This window comes from Drosophila biarmipes, chromosome 3R (assembly GCF_025231255.1).
Source record: "Drosophila biarmipes strain raj3 chromosome 3R, RU_DBia_V1.1, whole genome shotgun sequence".
Classification (NCBI taxonomy): Eukaryota; Metazoa; Arthropoda; class Insecta; order Diptera; family Drosophilidae; genus Drosophila; species Drosophila biarmipes.
The window spans coordinates 30166130-30182252 of NC_066616.1; the positions used below are offsets into that span (position 1 = coordinate 30166130).

A 16123-nucleotide genomic window follows, 5' to 3' on the forward strand; every position below is an offset into this window, starting at 1 on the left:
AACAGATTTTTCCCCGCCTGCATCGTCGTTGATGAAGTGCCAGGATGGCAAGGATGCCTCCTGCGACTATCTTAACCATGTGCGCGGCATGTATGGAAATTAATTAACGGCCGTTGAGCTGGATGGAAAATGAATTGAGGCAACTTAATGGGCAGAGCCAGCAGTAAAATAGCTCAGGGATAAGGGATAGCCGAGCAGTTGAAATCGAAGAATGCGGCAACTTCTGGGGAATAAATTATGCTAAGCCATGGTCACTAGCCTTCACCTTCCTCGCGGAACAGCACCTCATTATCACGGGGCTCTGGTGTTTGGGGTTCCCTTGCCAACTGCACAAACACGGATAAACTTTTGCGGGCGCCACGAGCTGGGGGATCCGTTGTTATTGCTGCCTTTCTGTTTGCCTTTCGACTGCACTTTAAGCACCGAAGTTCGTTAATGCGCGTACGTGAGCGCCGTTCAGATTCCCCGGAAAGCGGGCCCATCAACTGCCACACCACCTCGTTCCTACACTGATAGTAAAATGAATAAGAAATTAAATCAGAAATGATAAAAATCAGTGCTATCCTATTTTTGGCCAAAAAACCTTTTTTTCTTTGACCTTTTCTTGTGTAACTTGGTAAAAATGATGCGACACCTAAAGAAGGCACAGTTTTGGACAATTAACAAGCTAGAGAATCGAAAGGAATCATTTTCCAGCTGATTCTAAAAACTAAAAAATTCAGCAAATTTTTACATTTTCTTTAGCACCGTCTTTTTTTGCGAAAATGGGTCAAAGTATACAATTTTTAGCTGTGAACGTCAATTTGTTGGAAATTTTATTGCGAGTTCAGCAAGGTATGACATTCCAGTTTTGGACTATTACTTTTCTTGTTTCGCGAATTATACTGATTTTTTAGGGTCGAATATAAAGACTATAGGTTTTTCGCAAAATCGGTATTTTCCTTTGACCTTTTTAGGTGTAACTTGGTCAAAAAATGTGCAATACCTAAAAAACGCACTGTTTTGAACAGCTAACAAGCTAGATAATTGATCGCAAATGTTTTCTGCCTGATTCTGTAAACTCTAAATTTTGGCAAATTTTCACTTTTTTTACAAGGGGTAACACTGTCTTTTTTTTGTGAAAATGGGTCAAAATATAAAATTTTTAGCTGTGAACGTCAATTTGTTGGAAATTTTACTGCGAGTTCAGCAAGGTATGGCATTCCAATTTTGGACCACTTCTTTTGTTGTTTCGCCAAAAACACTGATTTTTTTTTTGGTCGAATATTAAGACCTTAGATGTTTGGCAAAATCGATATTTTCCTTCGACCTTTTTAGGTGTAACTTGGTCAAAAAATGTGCGACACCTAAAAAACGCACTGTTTTCAACAGGTAACAAGCTAGATAATTGATTGCAATCATTTTCCCCCTGATTTTGTAAACTTTAAATTTTGTCAAATTTTCACTTTTTTTACAAGGGGTAACACCGTCTTTTTTTGCGAAAATGGGTCAAAATATAAAATTTTTAGCTGTGAACGCCAATTTGTTGGAAATTTTATTGCGAGTTCAGCAAGGTATGGCATTCCAGTTTTGGACCACTACTTTTGTTGTTTCGCCAAAAACACTGTTTTTTTTGTGTCGAATATTAGACTACAGGTTTTTGGCAAAATCGGTATTTTCCTTTGACCTTTTTAGGTGTAACTTGGTCAAAAAATGTGCGACACCTAAAAACGCACTGTTTTCGACAGCTAACAAGGTAAATAATTGATCGCAATTATTGTCCCCCTGATTTTGTAAACTTTAGATTTTCTCAAATTTTCACTTTTTTACAAGGGGTAGCACCGTCTTATTTTGAGAAAATGGGTCAAAATAAAAAAAATTTAGGTGGGAATGCCAATTGATTGGAAATTTTATTGCGAGTTCAGCAAGGTATGACACTCCATTTTTGGACAATTACTTTTGTTGTTTCGACCTAAATACTGATTTTTTTTCGATGAAAAATTAAGCCTAATTTTGGTCATTATCAATTTAACATTACCCAAACACGAATAATACCATTTTACCATGGTAATATCAAACTGACCTTAGTTTTTGCTGCGTGTAGTAAGGAGGGAGACAAAATTCGCGGGGCAGGTGGGGCTAACAAACAAACCCCGGTGTCTGTTTCCATTTGCCTTCCTCCGAGGCAAATGTCGGAAATCTTGTGATAGAAAATGCAGCACAAACACACGATTCAAATTTCGCACACAGCTCATTATTAATGTGCGAACTTCGATGTGCCCCGTTCACTCAACTTACGTAACATTTGGTATTGTTGCTCCAGCTAATGATGGCGAAAGAAATGCGAAGAGGCAAAGCTCCTCCGGGGCGGCATTAATAAATTCCGCACGTACTGAGCCCGCCATATAAATCTGTTTCAAGCATATCCTTGAAAATTGCAATTGCAAAGCAGCCGCTGCCGCAGTGGTGCGAAAAAGAGGAACAACGGGGCAGGACAGGCAAAAAGTGAAAAAAATATGGGTGGGAGATGGTGGGGCCTGAGGGTCTTGGTGGTTTTTTGCGGAACGGGGGCGGTGGAGTGGAGTTGGCCAAAGCCAGCACAAATACCCACATTCCAGGCTGCCAAGAAACAAAAAGCGAACTTTGCATAGGCTTCCAGGCGGCGCCGAAGACGAAGAGCTACCCGAAACGAGTGTCGAATGTCCCTTTGGGGACCTGCCCCACGCAAACAACTATTATAGGGCTTAGGCTGCCTCTGGATAAGGTGGCATCAGCGGCAGCAGCAGCTGCGGATAAAACGGCCCTCGAAGGGGCAATGTTTTCGTGCTCGCAACTGCAACAGTTTGGGCCCTCCTTCCAGCGCCTGCGCACTGGCCAGCGTTTTCCATTTCCCGCTTTTCCGAACAGCAACAGGCTGAAGGGAGCAACAACAAGTTCCCAACGGCCGAGGGGCGGCGCAATCAAAATTGCAATGCGGGCCATGCATTTTTATGGGCCAGACAAAGCCCATCAACCCATCAGGCCGTCAGCCCATCTGCAAGCTATCCGCTCATTGTCCCTCCTGCGAAGGACCTTTCATGGAGAGTAACTCACTGCTGGATCAACTTGACACACTCGGACAAAAAAGCATAACAACCTGGGTTTTATGTAACCACCTTGCCTTTTTTGTTACCTCCGGGTTATTTGGTGTACTCAGGTATTTAACGCGCTTGCACTCACACAAACCCTAAAAGGTTTTTTGGGTACTTTACTCCAGAGATGTAAAAACATTTCTAGTTGAAGATTGTTCTGCTTACCATAGTAGCTCACAGATACTTTAAGCATGCTTTGCTTCTGATTTATTATCTACTTATGCTAGGGCAAGCTAGAAAAGCTTCCAAATGTATCTATAATATTACACTAAACAAACCTCAACTACTTTTAACTCCGTACTGCAAAATATTAAAATAAATACTTTTATCCAAATGTTATTTAAATTTGAAATTTAGATGTAAATACACTCACATTTTTTGAAAAATGAGTTCTGATTTAGGCTTCCCATTGATTGATATTCATAGAATCCCTAGGAGCTTAACTTTGAATAAAATATGAAAACCATTTACAATGTTCAAGGAACTCCAATGGCATCTAAAAACGATTTATGTTCTGTAAGATTAGAAGCCTAAAAGAGCTTTTGGATTGCCGAACTTTTTAATCGATGGACCGATTTAAAATGTATTCTCTCTGTGTGCAACTCGGGGGGCTTAAGGATTATATTATCGCCCTCTGTGGATATTTTATTGTCCGTCGGAGCCTGCATTGCCACCGATTGCCGCTGATAAAGTGCTTGATAAATGAATCGGGCAACTCAAGAGCTGGGCGCTAAGCAAACGCATCTAAACTTTCGAATAAAACGGCATATTATGCACCGGCACAGAGTGTCGTCTTCTTGGCTCGGCAGCTGCTCCTCCGGATTGCCCGGCCCAGGGAATCCCAGACCCGCTCGCCAGCTGGCTGTGCTTATTTAAAATTTATGAAAACGCATCATCTGCACAGCACGTTCCATTATTTGCCAGATAACTCAGCTACGGGCGGCGGCAAATAGCTCGCCGAGCACGCGTCCAAGGACCTGGGACCAAAAAGCAAGGACCTCCTTCTACTCACCTGCCCACACGAGCTTACCTGGTACACTCGTCGCATGTAGCATATGTGGCGGGGCGGAGGGCTGTATAAACAAACAGTGGACATTTTTCAAGAGGTTTCGACGACCATCTTTGCAGGATTTATGTGTGTAATGTGAAAAATTTCCAGCAGCAAGCGCTGTAAATTTATGTGGCACCCAGTCGGGGAGTGTGTGTGTCCAAGGATATTTGTGTTTAACCAAGCATAATCCTATTAAATGTGACAGGGGACGACAATTGGCTGGATTTTTGGCCAGGACAGCACATCGCTGTTGCTGCTGCTGTTGCTGCTGGTGCCACTGCATTGCCGGACCACTGGAGTGTATTAAAATATGACAAACTGTTTTTGTTTTCCGTTGCTCAACAACAACGTGGGTGTTTCGGTTGTTTGGTTGTTTGTGGCTGCCACCACCCACGAAGATGAGATTTTGATTAATGCGCATTGCCGCCGGCGGGGCTGCATTAGTGCTGCTGATGCCTAGCTGCACTTGAAGGCTGGAAAGCTGGCCGGTGAAATGCAAATGCAAATGGATGCATTTCGGCCAGGAGAGCGTGAAAAAGGCGGCGGGCGGTCAAGGGCGCCGGATTCATTTGTCTTCTTCAGGCGCAACAGCAGCAGCGGCAGCAACATTGCACATGCACTTGCAACATGCAACATCTACGTCAGCGGGGCTTAATTCAATTGGTGGGCATGAAATATTTAAGATGCTGACGCAAGTGCATGCCGATGTAAGTATCCATCTCAAATGCTGCGCACTCCAAATCGTATTATGCACACGCTGCAGCGAGCAGGGAAACGTGAGATCCCCAACGATTCCGGTGGAAAGTTCTGCGTACTGAGCGAGTTCTAACGATTTTCACATTAGCAACTGCCTCCACGGCCACGCCCATCGGACAGCTGTCTATCCATTTGACTGCCTCAACGGGCGAGGCGTCGGAAGGCGTTTGTTGTACATCCGCGTCCTGGTTGCAGAACCATATAGTCCCATATCTCCGCCGTATCTTCCATCACGGCGTGGCAGCTCCTTCCGCTCCGTCACAGAGCAGCATGTATGTATGATGTTCCGTGTTCAATGGAGACTTGTGTGGCGCATGAATAAATATAAGGTAGGCCTTAAAGGCTCTAGGCTTTTACCATATTTCACCACTTTTTGCTCATCAAAATGTCAATTACCTATGTACACTCTGAAAAAGGGGAAAGCCAATTACTACCCTTTTTTAAGAAGAAATTATTCTGAAATCCGAATAAAATGGGAAACTAGTTTATACAACATCATTAATAAAAACATCATACTTACGAGGAAAATCCAAATAAAACTGGAAAAATACTTATACACACTCTGGAAAAATATAAAACGAGCAAATTGAGCGCCTTGGTTTTCAAGAAGAAATTATTCTTAAATCAAAAATAAATGCGGGACGGGAAAAATCATCTTTGAGGGCAGAAAAATCATCATCTGCGACAAAAGCACCTAAATCCCCTGCGGACCCTCTGACATCGCTCTGTCCCCCTTTTAAAGCCATTCTCATAATCCCAAGGGATTTTTTTCCAGTGCACCGGCTACCAAAGCAACTTACCTGACGCGCATATTTATAGACTAAGCAGGCATTCCCGCAGTATTTTCACTGGATTTTAAGCCGCACAAAAATAGCAGCCACTGGTTCTGTTTATAGATATGGATTATTTGCAGCACAGCGAGTTGACGTAATTACACGCCCTCGGCGAAAATGATGACAGAAAAATCCCCCATTCAGATGCCATAAAGCAAAATCCCTCGCCCACACACAATAGGGCTCAAATGGCGAAATAAAAAGCAAAAACCCTCTTGGCGAATTAAATTAACACACATTTTGTTGGTTTCTTTTTAAATAAAAATGCATACAATTTGTTTATTTTCATTCGTTTTGCGTTCAGCGGTTCGCTTTCCTTTTTCATAAAAAGACGAGTTTACACACTAGATATCATATAGGTATTACATAAAATTGCTTGTAAATATTTTTACATTTGTATAAAAGTGGAAACTGAAATCGCAATCGCCATAGGACATTTGTCATAGTTGTGCTTATGCCTTGTGTTACAAACTAGGGATTACAACTGGACGCACTTACTCACTGCTAACTACTATTATTCGTTATGGTTATTTTAATTGTTCTTCTCTCTTCGCTTTTTCGCTCGTTTCGAATTCAGTTTATGGTTGCTTTTTGCTTAGGGCTAAGAACTAAGAAGAGTATGCCCCAAAAACGCGGGCAGTCGGGAATGCTTAAAGTTTATAGATGGTTCGTAAGGGATCTCATCTCGAATACTTCCGCCGGCTGCGAAGGCTCCTACTTTTTGTGCTAGAACATAAAACGTAAATTTAATTTGCGGAAAATAAGCAAGGCCCAAACGGTCGAAAAAAAATGGGGGGAGAAAAACCAGATGCTGTGTATGCAAATGATAGTTAAATGCAAACAAAGTGAAATTATTTAATTCAATTAAATAAGATTTTTGTTATTTTTTTCTCCCGCTCTCGAGCTGCTTTCATATTAATTCAATTCTGATGGGCGATTTGTGTGGGTTGTCGTTTCTTTGTGGTTGCTGCACAACATTAAATTTACAATTTACCGATAAATTCTTGCAATCTACCATTGCGCGATTCGATTTGTTTTTAATTTGCAATGAAAATATTTTGTTTAAATGCATGTACACGCTCATGATTAGTAACAAATGGGCTTGCTGTAAATGCTGGGGACGCGTTATTTGCACAATTAATTAAAATTATCAATACATATGCGAATATCGTACATACATAATTTACATATGTATACAATTAGTGGCGGATTGTTATATATAAAATGATGACAGCGAGCCCTCAGACGCGCTGATATGTCTGTCTGTGTGTGGATGGTTTTGGGTCGGTGTTTCTGTGCGAGGGGTTGTGCGTGTAATCGGGACTCCAGGATTCGCTTGGATCACATGCCATATACTCATAGCCAACCCATACCCACCACACGGCGTTTACGCAACTTCAACACTTTGGCCCATTTCCTTCCAGCTGCTAACCGGAAATCCTCTATCCTCCGTCCCTCTACTTCTTTTTGCCCTTCCGCTTGTTCTTGTTGCGGTTATTGTTGTTGCCGCCGCCACTGCTGCTGCTGCGGTTGTTCTGCCTGCCGGATTCCGGCCTGGGAATGCCGCTCGTCACAATGTTGGACACGGTCCGCGTGGTGGTCACCACACTGGTGCTCGGCTCGTTGTCCTCGGAGCTCACAGCCTCTGTGGTCGTCGTGGTGGTCGTAATGGTCTCGCCCTGCTGCCGGTCGAAGATCTGACGCTCCGACTCGCCCGCACTGAGCAGGCGGTTGAACAGCTCCTCGCCAGACTCACCCACCTTCTTCTTCTTCTGCTTCTTGACCACCTCGGTGACGGTGACCACGGCTGCACTGTCGCTGGGAGCGGGCAGAGTGTAGGTCCTTTGGGTCTCCACCACCGTGTCGCCTTCGGCGCTGAGCAAATCCTCCACAGACTTGCGCAGCTGCTTTGAGATCTCGGCCAGGGCGCGTTGCTCGGCCTGTAGCTGGGCCAGGGTATCAGATCCGCAGGTGGGTGCCTCCTCCAGTTTGGTGCTCTCCTCCCTGGCCTCCTCCTCCTTCTCCTCCTCTTCAGTGGCCTCCTTGATGGTTGTATAGGTGTGCGACTTTTGCAGCATACTACCTGTTGCCAAAGTATTGAGATTCTCGATCACCTGGGCGCCCTGCACATAGGTGACATTCAGCTGCTCCTGGGCATTGTCCTCCTCGTCGGAATCCTCGCTATCCTCGTCGGAGGAGTCGCTGCTCTCCTCCTCCTCCTCGTCGTCGTCCTCCTCATCGTCGTCCGACAGTTGGCCCGCCAGTTTGGCAATGATTGTGTTGCGGTTGCTATCCTTAATCAGCTCCTCGAGCAGCTGCTGATTGCCGTTCTTGGCATCATCCTGGTCATTAGCGGCCGGGCGACCAAAGTCAACCACATCGTCCATGGCATCGCCGTAGGCGCTCTCCTCGTCGTCCCGCGCGTCGCCATAGGCACTGCCATCCTCCTCATCCTCATCTTCATCCTCGCGCTCGTGCTCATCCTCCTCGAGGCTCTTTTGCAAATTCAATTTGACGCGCTCGTTCTCCAGCAGCTCCTCGAGCACGGTTTTCATTTTAGCATTTAATGACAGCTCAGACCTGCCACCGCCGGCGGCGCCTCCCGGCAGGACGAAAGTTTCGCTGCGAAGCACGGCCATGGCGCCCTGCTCGAAGCCGTCGTCCTCGTCGAAGGGCAGGCCACCGCTCACATGGATGGTGCGGGCACTGCCGTCGCCTCCAATCACGGGATTCAGGACCTCCACAATGGTGGTCTCCTTGGCCAGGGTCTGGTGCAGGGACAGGGGCGTGGGCTTGATGCGCACCTTGCCGGATGCCACGCTTTCAATGGACGAGGGGCCGTAGGGATCGGAGTCGTGGCGCAGGAACAGCTTCTCATTGTTGGCCTGCACCGTGACTATGGAGGCGGTGTCCTCCTCCTCCTCATCATCATCATCCTCATAGTCCTCTTCATCGTCATCTTCCTCATCCTCCTGGTCGTCATCCTCCTCGTCCTGGAAGTCATCTGCCTGCAGTTCCAGCGGCGGCTGGGTGTCATCCAGCCTGACCTCGTCCTCGGCTTCGGGCACCTGCAGCTCCAAGGATATGATGCGCTCCTTGCAGGTCTCCACCTAAGTGTAGACGAGGCGGATACGTTGTGCATTCGGTTTGCCAGCACACTAACTACTAATGGAAGCAAGGCCAAGAAAGCAGAGCAGGCACAGCCACCGCAACCAGAGAGCCAGATGAGTGTCTCTAAAGCTAATTTATACGGCCAGGTGGCAGGGGAACAGCTTGACGGGTGAAATGGAGGCGTGATATACAGATAGTGAAAGCTACACACCAAAGGCATACGGTTAGTATAGTCAACATAAGTAATTATGGGTGGTGGGTGCTTCAAGGGACGTGCAAAACTCCTAAAGTTCCAGTTGATCTGATCACGAGCTGGGCGAATTCTGAGCAGCCAGCACGCACAGGGGCAGCCTAGGCGTATACGTGATATGAGGCAAATTGACAAACGGCTGAAAAGGAAAATTGCCTGCATTTTCATCTAGTCCTGGGGGCCTCGGGGATTGGGGCTTTTTTGGGCTGGGGCTTATACAGGACGACGATAAGCCGAAACTAAACTGCAGCTGACAGGCAATCCGAGAACAGAGCCTGCTCCGGCGACATCCTGCGGCGAATTCAATGCAACGGGGTCAAAGTTTGCTTCTCTCTTGTGGCGCTGCCCTGGAGCCCCCAAGTTTTTTGTGCACTCGAATTACCAGAGCGAAACCACAGATTCGGCTTCAGAATCAGATACGGCTAGGGCTTCGCTTGCAGTCCCCAGAGATGAGATGCAGTTTGCACTTTGCAGTTGCAGTGTTCCCACGGTTAGAAGGTCTTCTGTCTTGCTGTTTCTGATAGCGCACTTCCTTCCTTCCGTTGTGCAAATTGAAAAAGCAGCAAAACAAAATACCAAATACCCGAAAACCGGGCCAAAACACGTGCCCGCAGAATAACAATAGAGCATAAAATGCTTTGCGTGTTTGCCTGCCTTGTTTGTTTGTTTTTATTTGCATTCCTTTTATAAGTATATATTTTGAAACTCATTAAATTGGCCCCTCCCTACCCTTGCCCATGCCCATGGCAAACAAACCAAAACTTTTGCTTTAATTTTAATGGACTGGGCCATAAAAAAGCGGAGCGTCATTATAATGCGTTTGCATACTAAAAATTGTATCCAGAATCAAGCCCCAAATGACGGTCGACTGAGTCGTTATGGCCTTATAGACACGTGACAACAACAAACCCTAAAAAACGAGGAGAGACAATGAAACTCTTTGAGGGTTCGACCTTTAATAAAAAACCGCGACACTCAAATGGCAAACAATGACTGGAAAGCGAAAACCTTTTCGCGTAGGTGGCTGGCAAAGTGGCTTATTGTCCTTTTTACGCGCTGCACTTCATCCTGCGAGCCTGCCAGCCTGCCATTTCGAGTCCTCGTGGGTGTGAAGCACCTGGTCGCCTGGTAAGCCCGGCAAATGTCAACAAAATCCCCTCGGCCACTCTGAGTGCTTCGAGGATATTAAAATTTGTTTTACTCAACTTTCCCGGGAACCCAAGAACCCAGGAAGGAAACCCAGGCAGCAGACAGACAGCTCTGACAGACCATAAAAATGATGAGCTCTATAAAATAATTAAGACGCGAGATGCTTTTGTACAATGAATGTGCTTTTTCTAGGGTGGCGTGGTGGATTGGTGGAGTGCATAAAATGTGCTTAATGTGCAACCGGAAATGCGGACTACAAGGGGACACGGCGACGAACAGGAACCGATACAATTAGGTGGGTGGTGTACGCTAATAGGCCAGTAGTGATGCCCAGAACGGAACTCAAAACGGTGCCAATTGATATATGTACAATACGGTAATTGCTGGTTTCAATTTGAAATTTGATTTGCTGGCTCTAACCTCCGTCTCGATGATTTTCTCAATGTACTCGACGGTGCGCAGTTGAGGTCGCCCCGTAATGGGGCATGCCACTTCCTCAGTGCGGCGCACAATCTTCTCATCGAGTATTTTCTCGCGTTCGCGCACAATGACTGGGCCGTCGCTCGACTTTATGGCAATTTTCGGAAAGACTATTTTCGGCCGGGCCTGGTTAGTTGGGGGATAGACAATAAACAAGATAGATAGAGTGGGTGAGAGATGCAGTTACAGGGCATGGGGTACAGATATTATAATCAGCGGGTGGGGTTTCCGATTTGCATTCATGGTACACACACTCCTTCCAAACTCGACTTCGTCTGCCATCCTCATAGTTCATTAGTTACATTCGAGTATTAGTATATCTGGCGGTTAGTTAGTGAAGCAAACCAGGTAGCTTTTGCTCTTTTTTTGGTTTTATTATGTTTGCAGGCAAGTTTCGGGCCATTCCTCCAGCTCATCGGGCACGTGTGTTAAATGGATATGGTTTTTTCGGGTTTGCTATGGGTTCGCTGGTTAGTTGTGGGGTTTTAACCCCTTCTGGAGGACTTACCTCGCTGGCCTTGGCCTCGTGGGTGATCAGATCGTCGGTCATCTTGCGCATGTTCTTGATCACATCCTGGGCCTCCACGGCCCCCTGTTCCAGGGATCGAAGACGAGCTGCCCGCCAGGAGGCGCGCTTCTCAGCACTAAAGTGGATGAAAACCAAGAGATTAGCATTTATCCTTAGAACCTATCAACTATGGGCAACTCTACACTCAATCTCCAGCTTAAGCAAATCTAACTACTATATATGATACTATATTTACAGAAGGGTAGATAGAAAAAGAAAGTGGGTGTGACTAGGACAGACACCGGCTAACTAGAAACAAAGATGTGGAGATATACACAGATATAATACATATACGGAAAACATTGAGATTGCCTCGCATTGCCTCGCGTGAGTGGGTGCATTTTGGGTGTGGGTGTACTGTACAGTTCAAGGGGCTAGTCTGTGGCATTTGGCCCGCCCACTAGGGGCGCCACTTGACCTGTAACCTTTTCGGGGGTTTTCGGGACTCTGGATCTGGACCTGCACGCATGTCAACTCGTTGACCGTCACGCTTTCAACTTACTTAATCATGGAACGGCTCTTGCCGGTGGGCGTAGTTGGAGTAGTAGGCGTTGTGGGTGTGGTGGGCGGAGTGGGGGTCACTTGGTCATCCTGCGCCTCCAGTTGCCGCAGATACTCCTCCACACTGAGTCCGGATTGGCGGGCAGCCAGGGCCAGGGCGCGGCGCTCGGCCTTCAGGGTTCTTATGGGTATCCTACTGCCCCCGGCGGGCGGGGAGGAGGCTGACAAATCCGGCTGCTGATGAGGTGGCTCCTCCGGAATCGAGGGCTCTTCGGCCTGGGATTGCTGCTCCTGCTGCTGCTGCTGATGCTCCTGCTGTTTCTTAAGCCGCTGCTGCAGTGCCGGTGGAATGACCACCTTGACCTTTGGCTTGGGCAGCAGCGAGGGCTTGGGCGGATCAACAGGAGTCGCCGCCTCAATGGGTTTCCTCTTCTGCTGCTGCTTGGGTATTTTGCTGGGGGCATGTGGCATTGTCTGCGCCAGACGTGCTTGTGCGGTTCTGTCATAATTTTTGAGAGTTGGTTTTCGTGTTCGAATTGTGCAAAGTAAAACAACAACACACACGTTGAGTACACAGATATAGATATACATAATTAATCAAATAATTTGATTGTCAAAACCAAAGGGAGTTTCGGTGAGATGCGGTTAGCACGTGATATGAGCAGTTACAAAACATAATGACGTTAATTTCTTTTAGTCACACTTGTGTGTACGTGCCGCCCCCCTCTAAACTGGAGTCTGGAATCTGTGCGAGGGTCTGAAAACTTTTGTGGCATAACAAGTCGAATTTGTTGTAATTAAAAACCAAGAAACATACTGTGGAGCTGCCAGCCCGAAAGGAGCAGCTCAGTAGCCGGCGAAACCCTGACAAAATCACTTTTTGAAAAACTTTGCCAACAAGTGCAATAACATGGCAGCAGGAGATTAGCGTGCCGAGGAGCAGGGGAGCAGGGGATCCTGTCTGTGGAGTCGTAAAACTTGGCAAGAGCTGTCTGCCACTACATAACTATGTGCAGCGCAGGCCAGGAGCAGGGTGGTATGCAAAATTAATTTTAAAATAAAGCGCCTTAGAACTATTTGCAATGGGATTTTGGCCGGAGTCCCTTCCCCCGTCTCAACTTTGTGGCCTATTCTATCGCTTTTTTATGCATGTGCCACCCGGATTGCCCGCCTGCCAAACCGACTTTTGTCTTTAACAAATTGCTACACACTTTCAATTTAACTTTAATACGAAATTATTCACACAAAGCCGGGGCTACTACCACTACTGCTGCTGCTGCTACTACTACAACTTCTGCTTGAGTGATTTATGTTTTTCAATTTGAACGCCGCCGGGCTCCTTGGTCCTTGGGTCCTTGGCGAACGGAGAGAGCGCGAAACTTTTCGTTGAAACACTCTCGCTACCTACGCAAATGTCATGCCCCACGAAGCCGACGAGCAGTTGCCGGCATTAGGGGGCCAGGCCAACTAAGGTGGAGTAGCCCTGCTCCATCTCCTGACCCCGGGAATTGCACTTATAATATTCTACGGCGGAATTCTTTTCTTGCTCATTTCTTTGGCTCCTTTTATGCATTCATTTGTCCTCTCTCGACTTTTAAATGAACTTTGCCCCGGCACTCGACCGCACCGCCGCCTCCTGCAATAGTAATCCCAGCCGGTCTCCGGGTATTTCGCCCAACTTTTGCAATTGACAGATTTATGCAATGCCCAATGGAAACTTTCTTTTTCAGCCCCATCAATCCCCCGCCATTCATGGCTCTAAATGATTGTTTTTCATCTCTCAATTGCTAATTGCTCGACTCGGCCGCTCATAATGATGAAAGCCGGAATAATAATCAAAAACACCCCCAATAAAGTCAAGTGGCACTGGGAAAAGAGGTAGTTACTCTACATAAATGATGCAAAAACCACAACCGAAGAGGGCTCGAATGCTGGTTAGGGTTAACGAATAAACAATTATGCAAACTTGGAAGTTCAATAAATAAATTGCCATAAAGCTAGTTTGACTCAATCGCCTTTATTTCTAGTTTAATAAATTGTACTTCTTTTGTGTTTGCAAAATAACAGAGTTACATAAATATGTATGGCACAATCGATGACAAATACGTACATATGTGGGTGATTAATAGTTGTAATAATAATGATGGTAATGATATAATGCTCGTGATTCCATAACCGTAGTCAGTAGTAATATTAATACATTGTTAGCAGTTCTTATTTACGTGGTTCCTTTGTTCACAGTTCTTTTAACATATAAATATTTATAAAATATATCGAAAATTTTAACACCGTTGCTTGACTATCGTAAAACTTAACTAGCTGGAGACTTTAGGAATACATTTGCCTTGCTGAAAGCTGGTTCTCGGAATACGGCTAACTTTAAAGGCTAGACTTTTTCAACGTTTAAAAATAAAAAACCTATAGTCCCTGTAAATTAGTTCAGTTTTTTGTTTCTTTCGGTATTATTATCGAATAACAATCGCGGTAAATGCAGTGTAATCCGGGAATTACAATCGCCTAGGCTATAAGTCGACACTAACCCGACAATACCTGCGTGTCGCACTGCGAAATCGTGACTTTATCCACACACATTAATCTACGGCAATTAAAAGGGTGAAAGTGCCCGGGGGCCAGAGGTGACAGTACGCAAAAGAACATGGCAACTAATGAGACTTCTTGTCCTGCTCTAAAAATCATTATTTTTAATAACAAACATTTTCAAAAATGCAAAAAGCATATAAATTATGCAAGCAACACACAAGGCACTGGAGTTCATCTGTGTGAAGGGGTGTTTAGTACGTACACCAGGCGTAGTATCTGTGCGAAGGTCCTAGAAGTGCTGCAGGTGTGTGAGTGTGCAGGAGGTGTACTGAAAAATTTCAAGTGTAGCCAACTCAGACAGACTAGTGCAGTCGGTGTCGTTGTTGTTCGGAAAGTTGGGCAATTTGAAAAGAGGGAAATAATTAGGCTAATAAAATGCAAAAGGGAGTGTGGCACAGCATTAACACCGGCCTGGCATCCCATATCAGGGGTGTGCGGGGGCGTGGCTCTGTAGTTGTCACTCTATAAAGTTCACATTTCAGCGTTACGGGTTAACATGTTGCGGGGTTTCAGTACGAGTATGTGGGCATAAAAAGTTTTCGTGTCGTAGTATAAAAATGACTTTATATTGCAGATTAGTTGGTTTACTGCCTCGCTTCAGTAGCTGTAACTTATGCTCGGAAAAAGTCTCGTTCGAAATACACACTTTACATACATAGTACTACATATGGTTTATAGGTTACACTTAAAGCTAGGGTTAATAAACGTGTCACATTCGCACAAGTCGTGGTGAGGGTGTCAGAGCTTAGTTTAGTTTAACTTCTAAATACTGCTTCGATTTCTTCGAGTGGATTCCTGCAAAAGTGGTTGGGAGAAGCAGAAACAGAGAGTTTTTTTGATGGTGTACAATTAAAAAGGTGCAGAGAGTCGAGCTAATTGTAAAATAATAAACACACAATGCTTTCCTTGGGTCCGAGCATTTCCACCGCCTTGTCTTTTGGTTTGGTTCTCTGCTATTCCCCTTCTTTCCACGGGGATTTTCTTCTGTCTTTGGTTTTTCCACGGCTTGTAATTAATATTTATGTGACCAAAAAAGCAACAATCTGAAGAAAACAATCAACCGAAACGCATACTACTGGCCAGCCAAAAAACGGACAAAAAATTAATAAAATAGACTGAGAAAAGGAAAACAAAAACATCATTAACGCCCTCATTTTTAGCTTAAGGTCAAATTATGCTTTTATATCGGAGACACAGACAACGGCACCCCGCATTTGCATACGCCGCGGAGCGATCCATTTGAGGAACGAACGAAGCGCCAACGCCATAAAATATAAATTAATTTATGCGCAATCAACAAAACATAAATATTTTCATCTGCATAAAATCACAAAAAGCGTCCAAGAAGCAAACGGCCGCAAACATATACATTTAAATGTAAAAAATTTAATATCAAAAAACCGAAAAACCGAAAGAGGAGACAAAAACAGCGCCGCCATCTCCAGTTGACCACCAAAAATTCAGAAATCGAAAGATACAAAATCCACCAATTGTCTTGGCTGCTGCCAATATTTCAGGGTCAACAGCAACCGCAAGCCAATTGAAAGCGAGAGCGAGGGAGTATATATTTAGATATAGATACATATTCCGGCGATGTCCGGCGATCAGCCATCAGCGGAGTGGAGCAGAAAATAGTGGCCAGACCCACTAATAATAGTACATAAATTATCAGACAATAAATTAGACGATTAATGCACGACTAAGAATTCGATT

General features: G+C 45.3%; 1 protein-coding gene across 18 annotated transcripts in view; it reads right to left on the reverse strand.

The window, feature by feature from the left end:
• Window positions 1-5997: 5997 nt before the first annotated feature.
• The window catches only part of LOC108025175 (protein lap4), a 64969-nt gene continuing 54843 nt past the window's right edge, over window positions 5998-16123 (reverse strand). For 10 of the 18 annotated variants that reach the window (XM_050889035.1, XM_050889034.1, XM_050889033.1 and 7 more), the window contains 4 exons: window positions 11811-12308; window positions 11249-11384; window positions 10681-10866; window positions 5998-8860 (listed from right to left, as the gene is read on the reverse strand). In XM_050889035.1, coding sequence (XP_050744992.1) covers window positions 7208-8860; window positions 10681-10866; window positions 11249-11384; window positions 11811-12308 — 2473 coding nt within the window. In that variant the 3' untranslated portion in view covers window positions 5998-7207. Of the gene's footprint in view, window positions 8861-10680; window positions 10867-10892; window positions 11197-11248; window positions 11385-11810; window positions 12309-13807; window positions 15206-16123 lie in introns of those variants that run through there. The other 8 variants (XR_007764661.1, XR_007764662.1, XM_050889040.1 and 5 more) reach the window with 8 other exon arrangements.